This window comes from Hirundo rustica, chromosome 2 (assembly GCF_015227805.2).
Source record: "Hirundo rustica isolate bHirRus1 chromosome 2, bHirRus1.pri.v3, whole genome shotgun sequence".
Taxonomy (NCBI): domain Eukaryota; kingdom Metazoa; phylum Chordata; class Aves; order Passeriformes; family Hirundinidae; genus Hirundo; species Hirundo rustica.
The window spans coordinates 51,929,207-51,942,955 of NC_053451.1; the positions used below are offsets into that span (position 1 = coordinate 51,929,207).

At 38.5% G+C, this 13,749-nt stretch overlaps 1 protein-coding gene across 2 annotated transcripts in view; it reads right to left on the bottom strand.

Annotated features, from left to right (window-relative positions):
• The window catches only part of TRPC4 (transient receptor potential cation channel subfamily C member 4), a 131,505-nt gene that overhangs the window by 78,548 nt on the left and 39,208 nt on the right, over window positions 1–13,749 (bottom strand). For both annotated transcript variants that reach the window (XM_040055183.1, XM_040055184.2), the window contains one exon: window positions 2,528–2,932. In XM_040055183.1, the coding sequence (XP_039911117.1) occupies window positions 2,528–2,905 (378 nt within the window). In that variant the 5' untranslated portion in view covers window positions 2,906–2,932. The remainder of the gene's footprint in view (window positions 1–2,527; window positions 2,933–13,749) is intronic.

Consider the following 13,749-nt stretch of genomic DNA (forward strand, 5'->3'; position numbering starts at 1 on the left):
GTAGTTTGAAGAATTTTCAAAAGAAACTTGAAGGGGAATAAAAACTTGAAGGAAGAAAAAAGTATATAATAAAAGTATATAAAAGTATATAACTCTAAGTATTCATGCTTTTTATCTTTAGCCCATTGGAATGATTTTTCAGCCAGAAGGTACTTTTTTATTATATTAAATTCATTGTGGCATTACTGAAAAAATGCCATTGGCATTTACATTCTCTCCAGCATGCCATGTTCCTAAAAATGAACCAGTGTCATTATCAGTGTATTATTACACATGTGACACCCACAGAAGCTTAATTGCTGATGAGATTCCCAGTGCGTACAACAGAGAACACATGTAAGCATCCAGTTTGTTAAAAAGCCGTTTTTCTAAGCACTGGCTTGCAAGCAGGGCTTTAACTGGCAGTGGGCAAACCTAGCCTTGTACAGACACAAAAGCAGATGTCACTGTTCAAATGATTCATGATTATTCTTCACACTTTACAGTAAGACCCCCAGCAAGTGCAACCAGGGAAAACAAGAAAGCGTAGGGGGAGCAGCACTCCTCACACCAGCCAGCAGTGGACTCTGGCACCAAAATAACACGCTTAAGCTTCAGCACAGAGAAAAATCCCCTAGACTGGAGCAAAGCAGTTTGTGGATAATTTAGCATGGTAGTACTCACACAAAAAGTAAGTCTATCTTTTGTATGCTATAGCATGAAGCATACCTAGTACAAGTTCTACTGTTTGTATTCAAGCATCTTCATTACAGCAGCTGTGGCACAAATAAAAAAAGTAGTCCTGAAAGTCTGAAGAGCAGTCCAAAATTTAGGTAGCTATTGCAAGGTGAATTTGTATACTCACAAAGGAAAGTGTGGTTCATGCTGTCCTAAAGCAAGTAACTGATAAAGACAGCAGGAGGAGCTCTCCAGGGATCTCAGATCTTCTCCATTGCTAAGGGGAGCCCAGGGAGCCAGACCAGAGATGAGACACACCTTTAGATGGCTACCATCAAATGGCATGGATTCTGCCCTGCAAACAGCAATTTCCACTACAGAGGCTGGATAATGGAGACATAGCTGTTTTAACTGGTTTGGGATGGGGCTGTGCGCTGATCCTTCAGGGTCCTGGTACACTGCATTGTGAAATTCCTCTGCACTGTATTGTCATCTGCACTGTCAGTTGAGGAATAATGAAATGAGACAAACATGATGTGAATATAGTTTTCTTCACTTTCTCTGACATAAATCTGTTGTCATTTTACAGGAGCTCTGCTTTTGCTATCTAGAAGAGAAGGCAGTCACAGACATTTGCAGAGAGACCTAGTATATTTCTTCCTTTCCATAACAAAGAAGCATAGAATTCATGTTATTTTATCAGCAAAAATTGTACTTTTACCTATTATCTGCAATTCTATCCATGGCAAGTACATTATACTGTAATTAAAGTATATTGTATGCATTATCTGCAAAAGGGCTGTAATCATTTCAACAGACTATTCATTGAAATATTTTAATAGAGTACCTATAACACACAAAAGTTGAAAATTATGAAAATAGAATATAACTGTATAACTACTTTTAAGGTTTTTCCTCCAAGAAGAGTCCTAGGAATATCAGAATTTATGGGCTATGATGTTATTCTGTCTTCACTATTTTCTTAAAATTAGAGACTTGCAAGAGGCTAGATACTTCCCACAGAAGTAGGTAGAGATGTCTCAATGCAGTTCAAGGAAAAGCAGAGCAGGTATCAGATCATGAATGAGACTACATATAATGAATTTTTCCTTTGAGAGAAGAAAGGGAGAAAGGGAGGGAAGTTTGCACCTTTTTAGTTCTACTTCACAGGATGGGTCACTACTTGAGACAGCACTGAAGTTCTGATCAGCTGGATCATGTCTACCATTTTTGCCGTTCTGAGTTGGGATACGGTGACCTCTACATGGATGGGTTAAAACAGTCATTGACTTTTATGGGAATTTCATAATTAATTCAAATGGACTACATATTAACACTACTATTCTCTTTTGAATGATTTGTTTCTTTGAATTATTAAAGCATTCCTCGCGTTGCCTGCTGGAATAATGTTATCATTATACAGAGAGAGGGGAGTTATGGAAAAAACAAAGAGAGACTTTTAACTAAGGCCTGTAGTGACAGGAAAAGAGGCAACAGTTTTAAACTGAAAGAAGATAAGTTCAGAACGGACAGAAGGAAGACATTTTTTACAACTAGGGTGGTGAGACACAGGATCAGGTTGCCCAGAGAAGTTCAAGGTCAGGTTGGATGGGGCTTTGAGCAACCTTGTCAAAGGAAAGATATCTCTGCCTATGGCAGGATGTTGGAACTAGACTTAAAGGTATTTCTGACTCAAAACAACTTCTGACTCCATAATGTATAAACATAGATGAATACCATCCATACATCAGCAAAGTAAATGATTTTCTGATTCGGACGGTTGGTTTTGTTTTTCTTTTTCTTACTCTCTTTGCACAATTCTTCTCTTTACATTAGACCAGACTACAAATTCAGGAAATCCAGCACGTACCTGCTTCTCTCCACTGGGCTTCTTGTGATTTAACAGCAGCTCCACGGCCCCAACCACCTCCTTCCGTATGGCATGCAACAGAGCATCTCCCACATACACGTTAAAACTTAAGAGCAGCTCAATGAGCTCAAGGTTCTCATTTTCAATTGCAATAAGGAGTGCAGTTCTTCCCAGGGGATCAATGCAGTTAATATTGATCTTGAAATAAATTTCTGCCTCCTCCAAAGCTTTCTTTACACTGGCGTAATCTCCTTTCTCCACGGCATTCAGATAGGCTTTCTCTGAATGAGACAGTTCGGATTCTGCCCGTACAATGCGAAGAGGGATACGATCTCTGTAGGGAGCATTGACGCTTCTTTTGTAGTAGAACTGGGCCATATTTTATGCCATTCTAATACTTTGTCTCTGTAAGATGAAAATAAAGATAAAATAAATAATTGAGCTTGGAAGTATGGTGCACCAAATAATATTTGCAATATATAAGTATTTAAAACTCATACTAAAAAGTGATGTTGAAATATGTACAAAATGTTTATCAGTAAAACATGTAAGGAAAAGTGGAAGCCAAAACATAGTTTACCATCAAAAGTGTAGCTCCGCTTCCTCCTTAATTTCTTAATTCAGTTCTGCAAGAACTTAAAGAGCACAGTCACCTGTCTCAAACACTGTAAAGTCCACAGAAAGACATTGCCACGGGAAAAGCACAGGAGGGAGTGACAGGATGGCGACCACCCCAGGTCTGACAGAGGTGAGATCTCGTTAGCACATCTTGGGCAGTGCATCCAGACACAAAATTCCCACTGCAGCAAACTGTGTAGAGAAGCAACTGCTCGTACACATATCACTGGTCAAACAAAGATTGCCCTAAATTACGGGAAAGATGGCATCTGCGACCACCAAAGCCTCCCTCTACCCCTCAAATATGCCTCTGTGGATATCTTGAATGTGGACTGTAAGACAAATCATTACTGCAGGGGCTTGAGATGAGTTAAAGGTGGTACTATAGTCCAAGTGCTGTCTCACACCTAGGGGGAGGTTAACAAAGCCTAGGGAGAAGAATGGATGGCTCATAATGGACGTAAAGAATGTGGAATTTATGGGTCACAAGGAAAGGCAATTAAAAATCTGTGTTGAAATCAACTCCGACTGGGTAAAAGATAATTATGATGGAGAGATCATCTCTGACATCCTACAACAACCCATGCGTTGCTTGAGAACTGTGTGTGGACAACTAAATACAGCTTTTACATCTTCCTAGCTCCACTCAAATACCCTGACTTATCAGTGGCAGGCACAGACTTCACAGCTCAGTGGTGAGTTTCCCTACTAATATTTTGATTCAATCTCAAATGCTATTAGAAAAAACATTCACATAAAATGCTTTTTCCAACCAGAGCTTACTAACTTATAAATTAAAACTCAGAACCCCAAAGGAAAAACAAAATCCATAGGAGATATATTTCCAAGAACTGGTAGATAATAGTCACAGTTTTTAGTCCAAGCTACTCAGTTCTAAACTAGAATTAATACTGGAACATAGCAGCTATAAAACAACTCTAAAGTCATACATATAGTAAAGTATATAGTGTCTGTGCTTTTATTCTGTATACTCTATTCAAGGACTTTACAGAAACAATTCCTTATACCAAAATATTTTCTCCTGGTTCTGTCTTCCACCTGGGAAAAAATAAAGAAAAGCAAAAAGGGGAAAGAGGTAAGAGAAAAAATTGAACTCAAAGAACAAGGTCCACAAAAAATATTTCCCTCTGCTGCTCAGCTGGGGGTTAAACACCTTATTAGAGAAAGAACTGTAGCTTCTTGTGATTTTCTCAGCTGACAATGCAAGCTGGATTAACCCACTGCCTTTTCCTCCACTTTCTTCAGCTATAATATATATTTTTGTTATTGTGAGGTTTTCATTCATCAAAAAAAAAAGGTCACTAAACACTGTGAGGAACATAGTAATTAATTTGCTCCCTCTTTTCTTAAGCAGTCAAATGAGAGATACATACAAAGGCTGTTACTGAGTTGTTTTCTTTGTTTTCCAGACCAGATCAACACAGCTTGACAAAGGCAGGAAAAGGTAAAGAAGATATATGAGAAAGAACTCTCCTTCACATCTATATAGAGGAGCTGAGGAATTTCAGTTCTTCACAAGACATTTCCCATTTCTCCCTACAGGATGGTATCAGTCTACAGTCTGGGCTACTAAAGGTAGCACTAAAGGTTGTGGAGTATGTTCCGTCAATCTCACTATAAGTAAAATAAATTTCATATCTATTGCACAATTTTATACCCCTGGAACAGATATCATATTCTTAATGCACTGTATTTTACCACTTTGCTTTTCATTCTTTCATTTCAAAACTGAGAGTTCAGTTCAAGGAGCTGAAAATTTTCATCTTCAGATCCTAATTAACAGACGTAAATGTAGTTGACGAGGAGGTATCTACAAGAAAGGTGGACTGCCATATTTCATAGACAGCCACAGACACTTGAGTTTCACTCCTCTGTTCCCAAATTCAAGTAGATTGGGTGCTGGATGGAAGGGCATCCTGCAAGACTCCAGCTGCCACCTGACAAAGACTCTCTCAACACACGCTCTATTTTATACCTGTCAGGCAAATGTCAAGTTAACCCACAACAATGTATACACATTATTCAGTTTCTTGCTCTCTACGAGCTCCCCAAGACCCCTGAGGAAACCTGAGGGACTGCAACAGGGGGATTAATTCTAAAAGCTCCTCTCTCTTGAAAACACATCAATAAACAGATCATTGTTTCCTCATTTACTGTGAGATAAACCATGAATTATCTTGTATGAATGAAACTGGGCATGAGAGATGTTTATTGTAGAAGAGTACAGTCACCTACAGATGGGATCTATCATGATTTCATGAGGAAGATTTGGGGATTTCTTGGTTTTTTATTTTTATGTTAAGTCAGATGAAGATCTTTCATTGCTTCACTGTAAGCCATAAGGAAAATACTTGTTGGAACCTTTTTTGTTTACCTTTTCATGATTCTTGAGAAGTAGATCTAAGTTTAGTTTGTCTCTTTGAGAAGAGACATATTAAACACATATTTTCATTCTAAATAGCTGTCCCCTGCTAATCACTATTACTTGCCTGCACCGATTCCTGAAAATAATTATCCATGAAGTTTTGTCACAAGTAAATGTCTATGTTTACATGCAATCAGAAACTAGAGATTGATTTGCTGATGCAGTACAGTCCTGGAAGGTGATATAAACATTAAAGATAATGGCTTCATGAGTGTTTACAAAAAAAAAAAAAATCATTTATCTTTACTTTATCTAGAGGTAGATAGTGTTGAGTAACAACTGTGACTGTGCTGTCACATGTAAATGCATGCATATGACATTTACATGGAGGTGTAAGACCTAGAAACAGCCAGCAGCAGTACAAAAGCCTCCAATTGCTTTGAGTGTCTCCACAGGAAGAAGTCTAAAGAAACAAGAGGTCAAATGCACTGAGCCTGTGGGAGGAGAATGAAAGAAAAATTACTGTAAAAACTTATAAAAGGTGTAATTATAGTTTCTACAGAGTCCAGATACTTGACACATAATAAAAATACTTCAGAGAAGAAATAAAGACGAAATAACTCAATATAGTGCTTCCTGCCATGCCATGGAAATACCAGCAGCACCTGAACAGGAGAAATAGATAAAAAAGGGAAATCAAAATGCTCTGACAGAAAAGTTATTTTTATGAGAACTTTTTTTTTCTTAAAAGGCAGGTTTTTCTGCGTCTGCTACAAACCACTATTTCAAATTATATGGGACTGTTTCTTTCATATGTTGTTTTTGAGGGAGGAATTCTGTCTTCCTTGCAAACCTTTACCATTTCCACTCTATCATTATTTGATAATTTCATATCTCTTAGGAAAAGCTGATGTTACTAATTTTAATAACCCTAAATAAATAATTGGATTTTTTTTCTGCTGCTGTATCATTGTGTATGTGTACATATACATGCATATTATAATCACAGGCACACAGATATTTCCCCATCAAAGGTCAATAAAAACTGCAATCAGATTTCCTTGGCATTTATTCAACCATATTTGCTTCCTCTACACGTATGATCATATCCTCCCTATTTTTCCAAGGGACCCTGACTTGCATTTCCCTTGCTTGCTGTCCCCCCACCCCAGAACTGTCATAGCCAGGTGTGAAAGGAAAATTGGAGTGAGCCACCAGCAGGCACCAAGGGCCTCTGTGACAAGGCTCACAGAGGTATTACTGCTCACAGAGGTACTGCAAACCTTTCAGAGACAGAAAGAGACCCCAGGGATAACACATCTCCTCCAGCAGATGGGCAGCAGGAGGGATATGGATATGCTTCTTAATATCTACACGTTCAGCTTTTGAAATCCTCACTGACGCAACCTTCTAAAGATATTTTATTTCCAACACTGACCACTGTTAGACTTGCTATAGCAAGTATATATATATAGTATATTTATCTAGTATATATAGATAAATATAGCATTATACTATATAGCTTCTTCTCTCATCAAAAGCACACTTCTGATATTGCTCATGAGTTTGTTTGTCAGACTATTTGCATAGGGAAAAAAACCAAACCAACAACCCACAACAACAACAACAACAAATCCCATGAAACTTTGCAGCTATGGCATCACCCTGCTCAGGAAACCAGAACATTTATGACAAGTGAATAATGTGCTGATTTCTCTGTGATCTTCTGAAACTATTTTATATGCACTTCTCATGGCAAAGGAAGGTTTCTGACATTTTCTAGTTCATGAAAATATGATATTTTCTTTCTAAAATAGATCTGCGACATACCGACTTTAATCTGAGACAGAACCCTACTTGATACACAGTAAAAATGATGTTCAAAGAGAATTTTGGAAAGCAAGACTAGCTCTGATAAATCCCAGTCCAAATGAAGCATAAAGTTCCCTCTCTGTCAGTCACTAGAACAGACTGTTTCATTTCAACAAGAACAAAAGAAATGCAGATAAGCCTTTGATTTCTGAACCTAGCATCAGGCCAGAAACTGCCTTACAACCACATGTCTAGACAGCAACTTTAACATGCTCTAGCACTGGGGTCAACTGGATAGGCTGTGCCCATACCATTAAACATACTTCATCCCAAAACAGGACAGCTGAATGAGAACTGTCTTCCGGGAATAATTTGGGGGTCCATGCTAACTCCTACAATGTGCCTGGAAAGTGCATAGGAAGATGTTAATTGTATTGAGCCAGCAATTGGGTTGATTCCAGGGGCTGCTCCAACAATTTCGGCTGCAGGTGATGGAGTTTCACTGATCATGCCTGCCTTGAGCACTGTTTATTTTACAATTGTTATAGCTGGCAGTACAGTATGTGGGGCCCTCACCTGAAAGTAATTTTTCATTGTTAGAACTACAATCAGTTTCAGATTTGAAAGCTAACAATAGCAAATGAAGCAATTTGGACTATAACAGTGATTCACACACACAGGATGTAAACTGAATAACACAGTGTGGTGGAGGTTCCCTATAAGGCAGTTAATTTGGAAAAGAGATAAACCCCTTGTTTTTTTCTCTGATTTAAAATGCCCTATAATCAAAGTTTCAGTAAAACAAAGAACATAATCTAGTATACACCTCTAGTGGATGATGGGAAGCAGGCTGTAAACTGCCCATATGTGCTCTGGCCTCACAGTCAGGAAGGCAGGACATCAGCTACAAAGAACAACTTCTAAGGTTCAAGGTACAATGATTACATGGTGGATTAAACTCCACCAGCATTTTATATCCGCACCTTAAGAGATCAGGACCTAGGAAAATCTGAGTCTGAGACACTGAATGTGGTAAACCTTTGATGAGGTGACACAGATTACTTATTTTCATGGGTTTTTTTAAAAGACAGGATACAATTTCATAGCATTTTGGGGGGGTTTAAAGCATGGTGTTTCATATATAGCATAAAGATGGTCTGTAAGTTTACTTAATGACAAATGAGAGGAAACTTTTACCTTCTAGGGCTGATGCGACACCAAATCTTAGTAGAGAATGACAGATTCTTGTAACAGTGACCTTCAAAGACTACAAGACTACTATGAAACTGAAGTCTGAGAATTATCAAAATAGAAATAAAAGACCATTGACATTAGAAATTATTGACATTAGAAATTATTAACAGCTCTTAGAGGGGTAGAATGATTTGGGGTCAAGCATACAGTATTGCAAATCTGCATATTTTTTTAAATAAGATATATTCAAGAACTCAGTTCTTCAAGTACACCTACAACTGAGCCTAATTTCATTTACCCTATGGGCAAAAATCCAATAGTTAACCCAAGAGAAAAGAAAAAGAACACCACTAGGTCACAGAAGTATCATTAGATGACAATATTAAATTAGTTCATCTTCACAGTTTATTTAAACTATAAAAAGACACTCTTCATAAAAATGCAGGACGCATGGTTACCTCTTGCTGATGGGTAGCAGTATGCAAATGTACTTGGGAATCTGTGCAAATGACCTTGAAGCTTGAACCATTTGCTCTTGTTCAGAGGGAAGGAGTAATGTGCTTAAACCAGCTACCAGAGCAAAGGAGAGAAAGACTGCTTTCCACTGACTGACATGAACATGTTCTTTGAAATGATGGAGCATAAAGGATGTGAGTCCAGCCTACATGCTGTAGGCAGTCAGTTTAGGGTGGGAAGGACAGGGAAGGCAATAACACAGATAATGATCTTAATGAGTGGCTGCAGCATCCAGTTGAGTCGACCTTCCTGTCTCCTTGGCTGGTGTTATTCTCCTGGGTAAATTCAAGGAGCTCCCCCAAAATAGTTTCCAAGATAAAAGTACTTGAGTGTCATCTGGCTACACAGAAGGCTGCCTTCCAGCATTTCCAACAGTAGCACTGACCTAATGCTCTGTGGATGTGATCCCGCAGCAGCCACGCAGCACAGCGACATTCCTCAGGGGACATGGGGAGTGGGCTGTTCCTGCTCATGGAGATGGTGGGTGGTCTTTCTCCAAATGAGAAGAGGATGGGGGAAGAAACCTGTACACAGTCTGCTGAGAAAAGGGCTGGGCAGAAAGCATCTGACCGTGCAAGTTCACTTCAGGAGGAAAGGAGAGAGGATGCAGATTAGGTTGGGAAACATGGGACAGGAGCATTACTTGTGGGAATTATGCTACAATTAGCAGTGACTTTTCTAAATTTCAGGGTATATTTAAGTACTGCATGCTGCCTTGTACTTCATAATGGGAAGACAGAACCACGTCTTCCCATTATGAAGTACAAGGCAGCATGCAGTTTGGCCAGAAAAGGGGGAGTTTGGGCAGACTGCCCAAATACTTTTAGTAAAGACTTACTAATAAAAACACTCCACTGTGGGTCCATTTTCAGATGTACAGGCTAAGTCAGCCCAAGGATAAGTTAAAACACTTTTCAAGTATTTAGGGCCAATAGGGAGCCAGCTGTGAAGAGATTTGTGTTCATACAAATATCCTCATATAAGCATTTTAGTACTGGCTGCTGCCCACAGAATGGTATGTGTATATTGTGGGGAGCCTCAAAAGAGGCTGAACTGAAAAAACCCCCCAAAAGCTGACAATAAATAAAGGCTAGTTAGGGAAAACTGTTCAAGTTTTGGAATTTATTAACCTGTTTCCACCCACATCCTTAGTGGTTCTGCCCTCACACTGCTTAGAGACACTTGAGTTGGTGCATTTCAATAATTTTACTAAAAGAAATCATGAAAATAAGATCAGGAAAATTTATTACCTTGGGTCACCTACCATAACAATCCAAAAACTCAAGTAAAAAGAATAAAAATGATCAATCAAATTGAAATCAAATCGACATAAAAGCAAACCATTTAAATTCAACAGCAAGGAATGTTCCACAATTTAGCTAGTTAGATAACACAAAATGAAGTTATACAAGTCTATAAGAAGATGATCACCCATTGGTAATAAAACCCAACAAAATAATTTGATTCAAATCAGTCAAATGTATAATTTGGTTGGTTAATAGATCTAACAGTGAAACCTATTTACTATCTGGTCCAAAGCCTTTTTTTCCTCGAGAAATTGTACACTTATGTCATGACTAACCCCTTCCTGCCCTTGTAGCAATAAAAACATCAAAGTGACAAGCCCTATTTACCAGAAGTCATAAAATGACAGTTTCATGTCACTCAGGACCTTTAAATGTATAGCACAGAACATGCCCTAATGAATAGCTTGATGAGGTATTATATAAGGCTTATTAAATCCAGAGGAACAGTTCTTTCCAGAAACTTTCCTGCATGGCCAAATTGTCACTTATACGTATGCCCAAATAACAATTCAGGATTGAAAGTCTCCTGCTAAATTACAACAGGAGTGAAAAATATAAATAGTAACAATAAGAGAATTCTGACTGCCAGGGAGTGATGGCACCAGAAAACTGTCATGTGGTTTCCCTGGCTGACAAAGGCATGTCTATTACAGTGCTCTACAGATCTGTGACCCAGCAGCAATTATGTGAGATTGTAATAGCTCAAATACTTTGAGCGCCCTTCAGGAAGTTTGTATATTCTTGTGTGGGAGAATGTCAGAAGAAGGTACATCACTGCATTACAACACAAAACCTTTAAAAATAGATCACCTGAAAACCTGAACGACAAATCTATCTCCTCTACACTTCCTTATGAACTGCCTTCTGAAGTATTATATAATGTCTCTTCTCAGTAATGAATCCTCTCCCAAGTACATAATTATTTCAGCACGTTAGTCACAGGAAAAATATATTTGACTGATAAGAAAATAGGAAATAACTGATACAGAAAACTTTCACTGTGAAAAACGCATCTTGTCAATATTTCCAACTGGCAGAAGATTCATTCTGCACTCTTTTAGCCAAGTTTTTTACTCATCTACTTTAAAAAGTAATCATCCAGATTTATGTCAGAAAATAGCAAGTAAACAACTGCACTTCGAAGTACCTTTGTTATGCTTTCTTCATCTTAAACCAGAGGGTACAAGTTCATCTAAACACAAGCCAGCCTAACTTGGATTCTCATTGTGGGAATACCTCCTTGGCAAGACAACCAAATAAAAACTGAAGAGAACAGCAAATAACATTAACATTTCAGGAAAATGACAGTTGATTATCAAAACCCCTTTGAAACAATATTTTAACTATCAAGAAGCTCAGATGTTATAGAGATTCACAAACTTAAGGATTATTATAAATACCTCATCTGAACTCTGGCATAAGGCCGGTTGAGGGCAAAACAGCATGGCTTCCAGTCCCAAAAAACCTGAACTGGAAAAGGCTTCCTGAGCCACCAAATCCAGCCTCTCACATAGGCAACTTCCACCAACAGTCTGACTCTGTAATGATCAGACTCCCTGTGAGAAGTAGCTGGGATCCCCCTGCTTGACCCACCGCTTCTGTGTGTGGTGGTGGACAGAGACTCATTCCTCATAATGTTCAGCTGTTAAGGATTACTGTCAGGATTATCTTTCTTCCAGCATAGTTGGAGAAAAAGCTATCTATCCTTCTTTAGACTTCATTTGACCAGGCTGCACAAATATGGCTCCTTTACAGCTCCAGCCTATTCCTTGCATGTTGGTGCCACCTGAAACACCCCAGGATGCTGTCCCCAGTTACTCTCCTGAAAAGGCACAGGTCCCCTCTAGCTCTTATGTCACACCCCAAACCCCTGGTACCCTTAGGCATTTGATGAGTAATGGATGTCTACAAGTGGTCAGCTGAGTTGAACCTTCAGACTCCTTCTGTGTTTGCACTACTCCTTTGCCATACCACTTTTTCTGTACTTGTTACTCCAAGACACACTTTCCTGCCTTATATGATTTCAATAATTCTCTGTCTCATGCTTGGATATTTTACTTGATTAAGGTCCAGACCTGCAATCAACTTCTTCAAGACTACATCATAATCATCAACCTTTAATCTGCTGATAACCCATGTTCCTTTCCTCCTCAGCTGTTTTCAGACAATAAAATTCTGCTAAAAGGAAAAAAAAAAATCCTTTTAAAAATTATTCTGTAAATGCTCATGTAATTTGCACTTTTAGATAGATTAGAATAACCTTTTGTACTCTGCTTCCTGCAATAGTGGAATAACTGGTCTCAAGGGCAAAGCAAAAGAAAGCTCATAAGCATGTACCTAATTCTGCAATGATGCATATATATAAGAACTTCTTTTCTTCCAGTAATCATCTTCCTCCCCAGAGCTTGAGCTTTGGTCAGTTTTCTCTACATAGATGTATCACACAGGTCTCTGCCTCTGTTTGTTAGTAGTCAGTAAGTCTTTGACTCCGTGACCTCTTGTAGTTAAGAATGTCAAATGTTCCCTGTGAACATCATGAACTTTGTATTTGAAGACTTTGTTCTAAATATACCCACCACCACGTTATTTTATTAAGACAGGTGAAATATAAATATGAACCTTTCTTTCTTTCTTTCTTTCTTTCTTTCTTTCTTTGTTTCTTTCTTTTTCTTTCTTTCTTTCTTTCTTTCTCTCTCTCTCTCTCTCTCAATCTCTCTCTCTCTCTCCTTCCTTCCTTCCTTCCTTCCTTCCTTCCTTCCTTCCTTCCTTCCTTCCTTCCTTCCTTCCTTCCTGTCTCTCTGTCTATTTCATTGCTTATATTTGCCAATAAGGCAAAACAAAGGCAATTATCAAGTGGCTAAAAAAAGAAGCTTTTCCTATTTACTCTTTTTTCCATGTGAGTTGAATGACACCCACCCCTGCCATATACTAGTGAATGTAAGGGGTAAGCATTTTAGATATTCAGTAGTGCCGTACCTTGATGCAACCTACCTAAATTTAGACAGCCTACTAAGGTTTCTAAGTTGGAATGTATTTATCTTGCTTTCCTTTTAGAGTTAGCAGAAAAAGAGAAAGAAAATCCTGCTGCAAGCAATTCAATCAAGTCTCCATTTCCTTCTTTTGACTGGCACAGCTGGGTATAAATCTAGGCCTGAGCATCTGCATTTGAAGAATTCTCTGAACCGAAGATGTTCAGAAAGCTCATTTTAAAAAGAAAAAAACCTGAAAATAAGAAATTGCATTTGATCCAAACCAAATGAATACAAATATACAAAGGAAGATGGACCCTCCCTTGATCAGAAATATCAGGAACATTTCCTGATATGCAGGTTCCTGTGGTTGTTCCATCGCAGATACAGCAATTATGTCAGTTATGCCTGCAACAATGC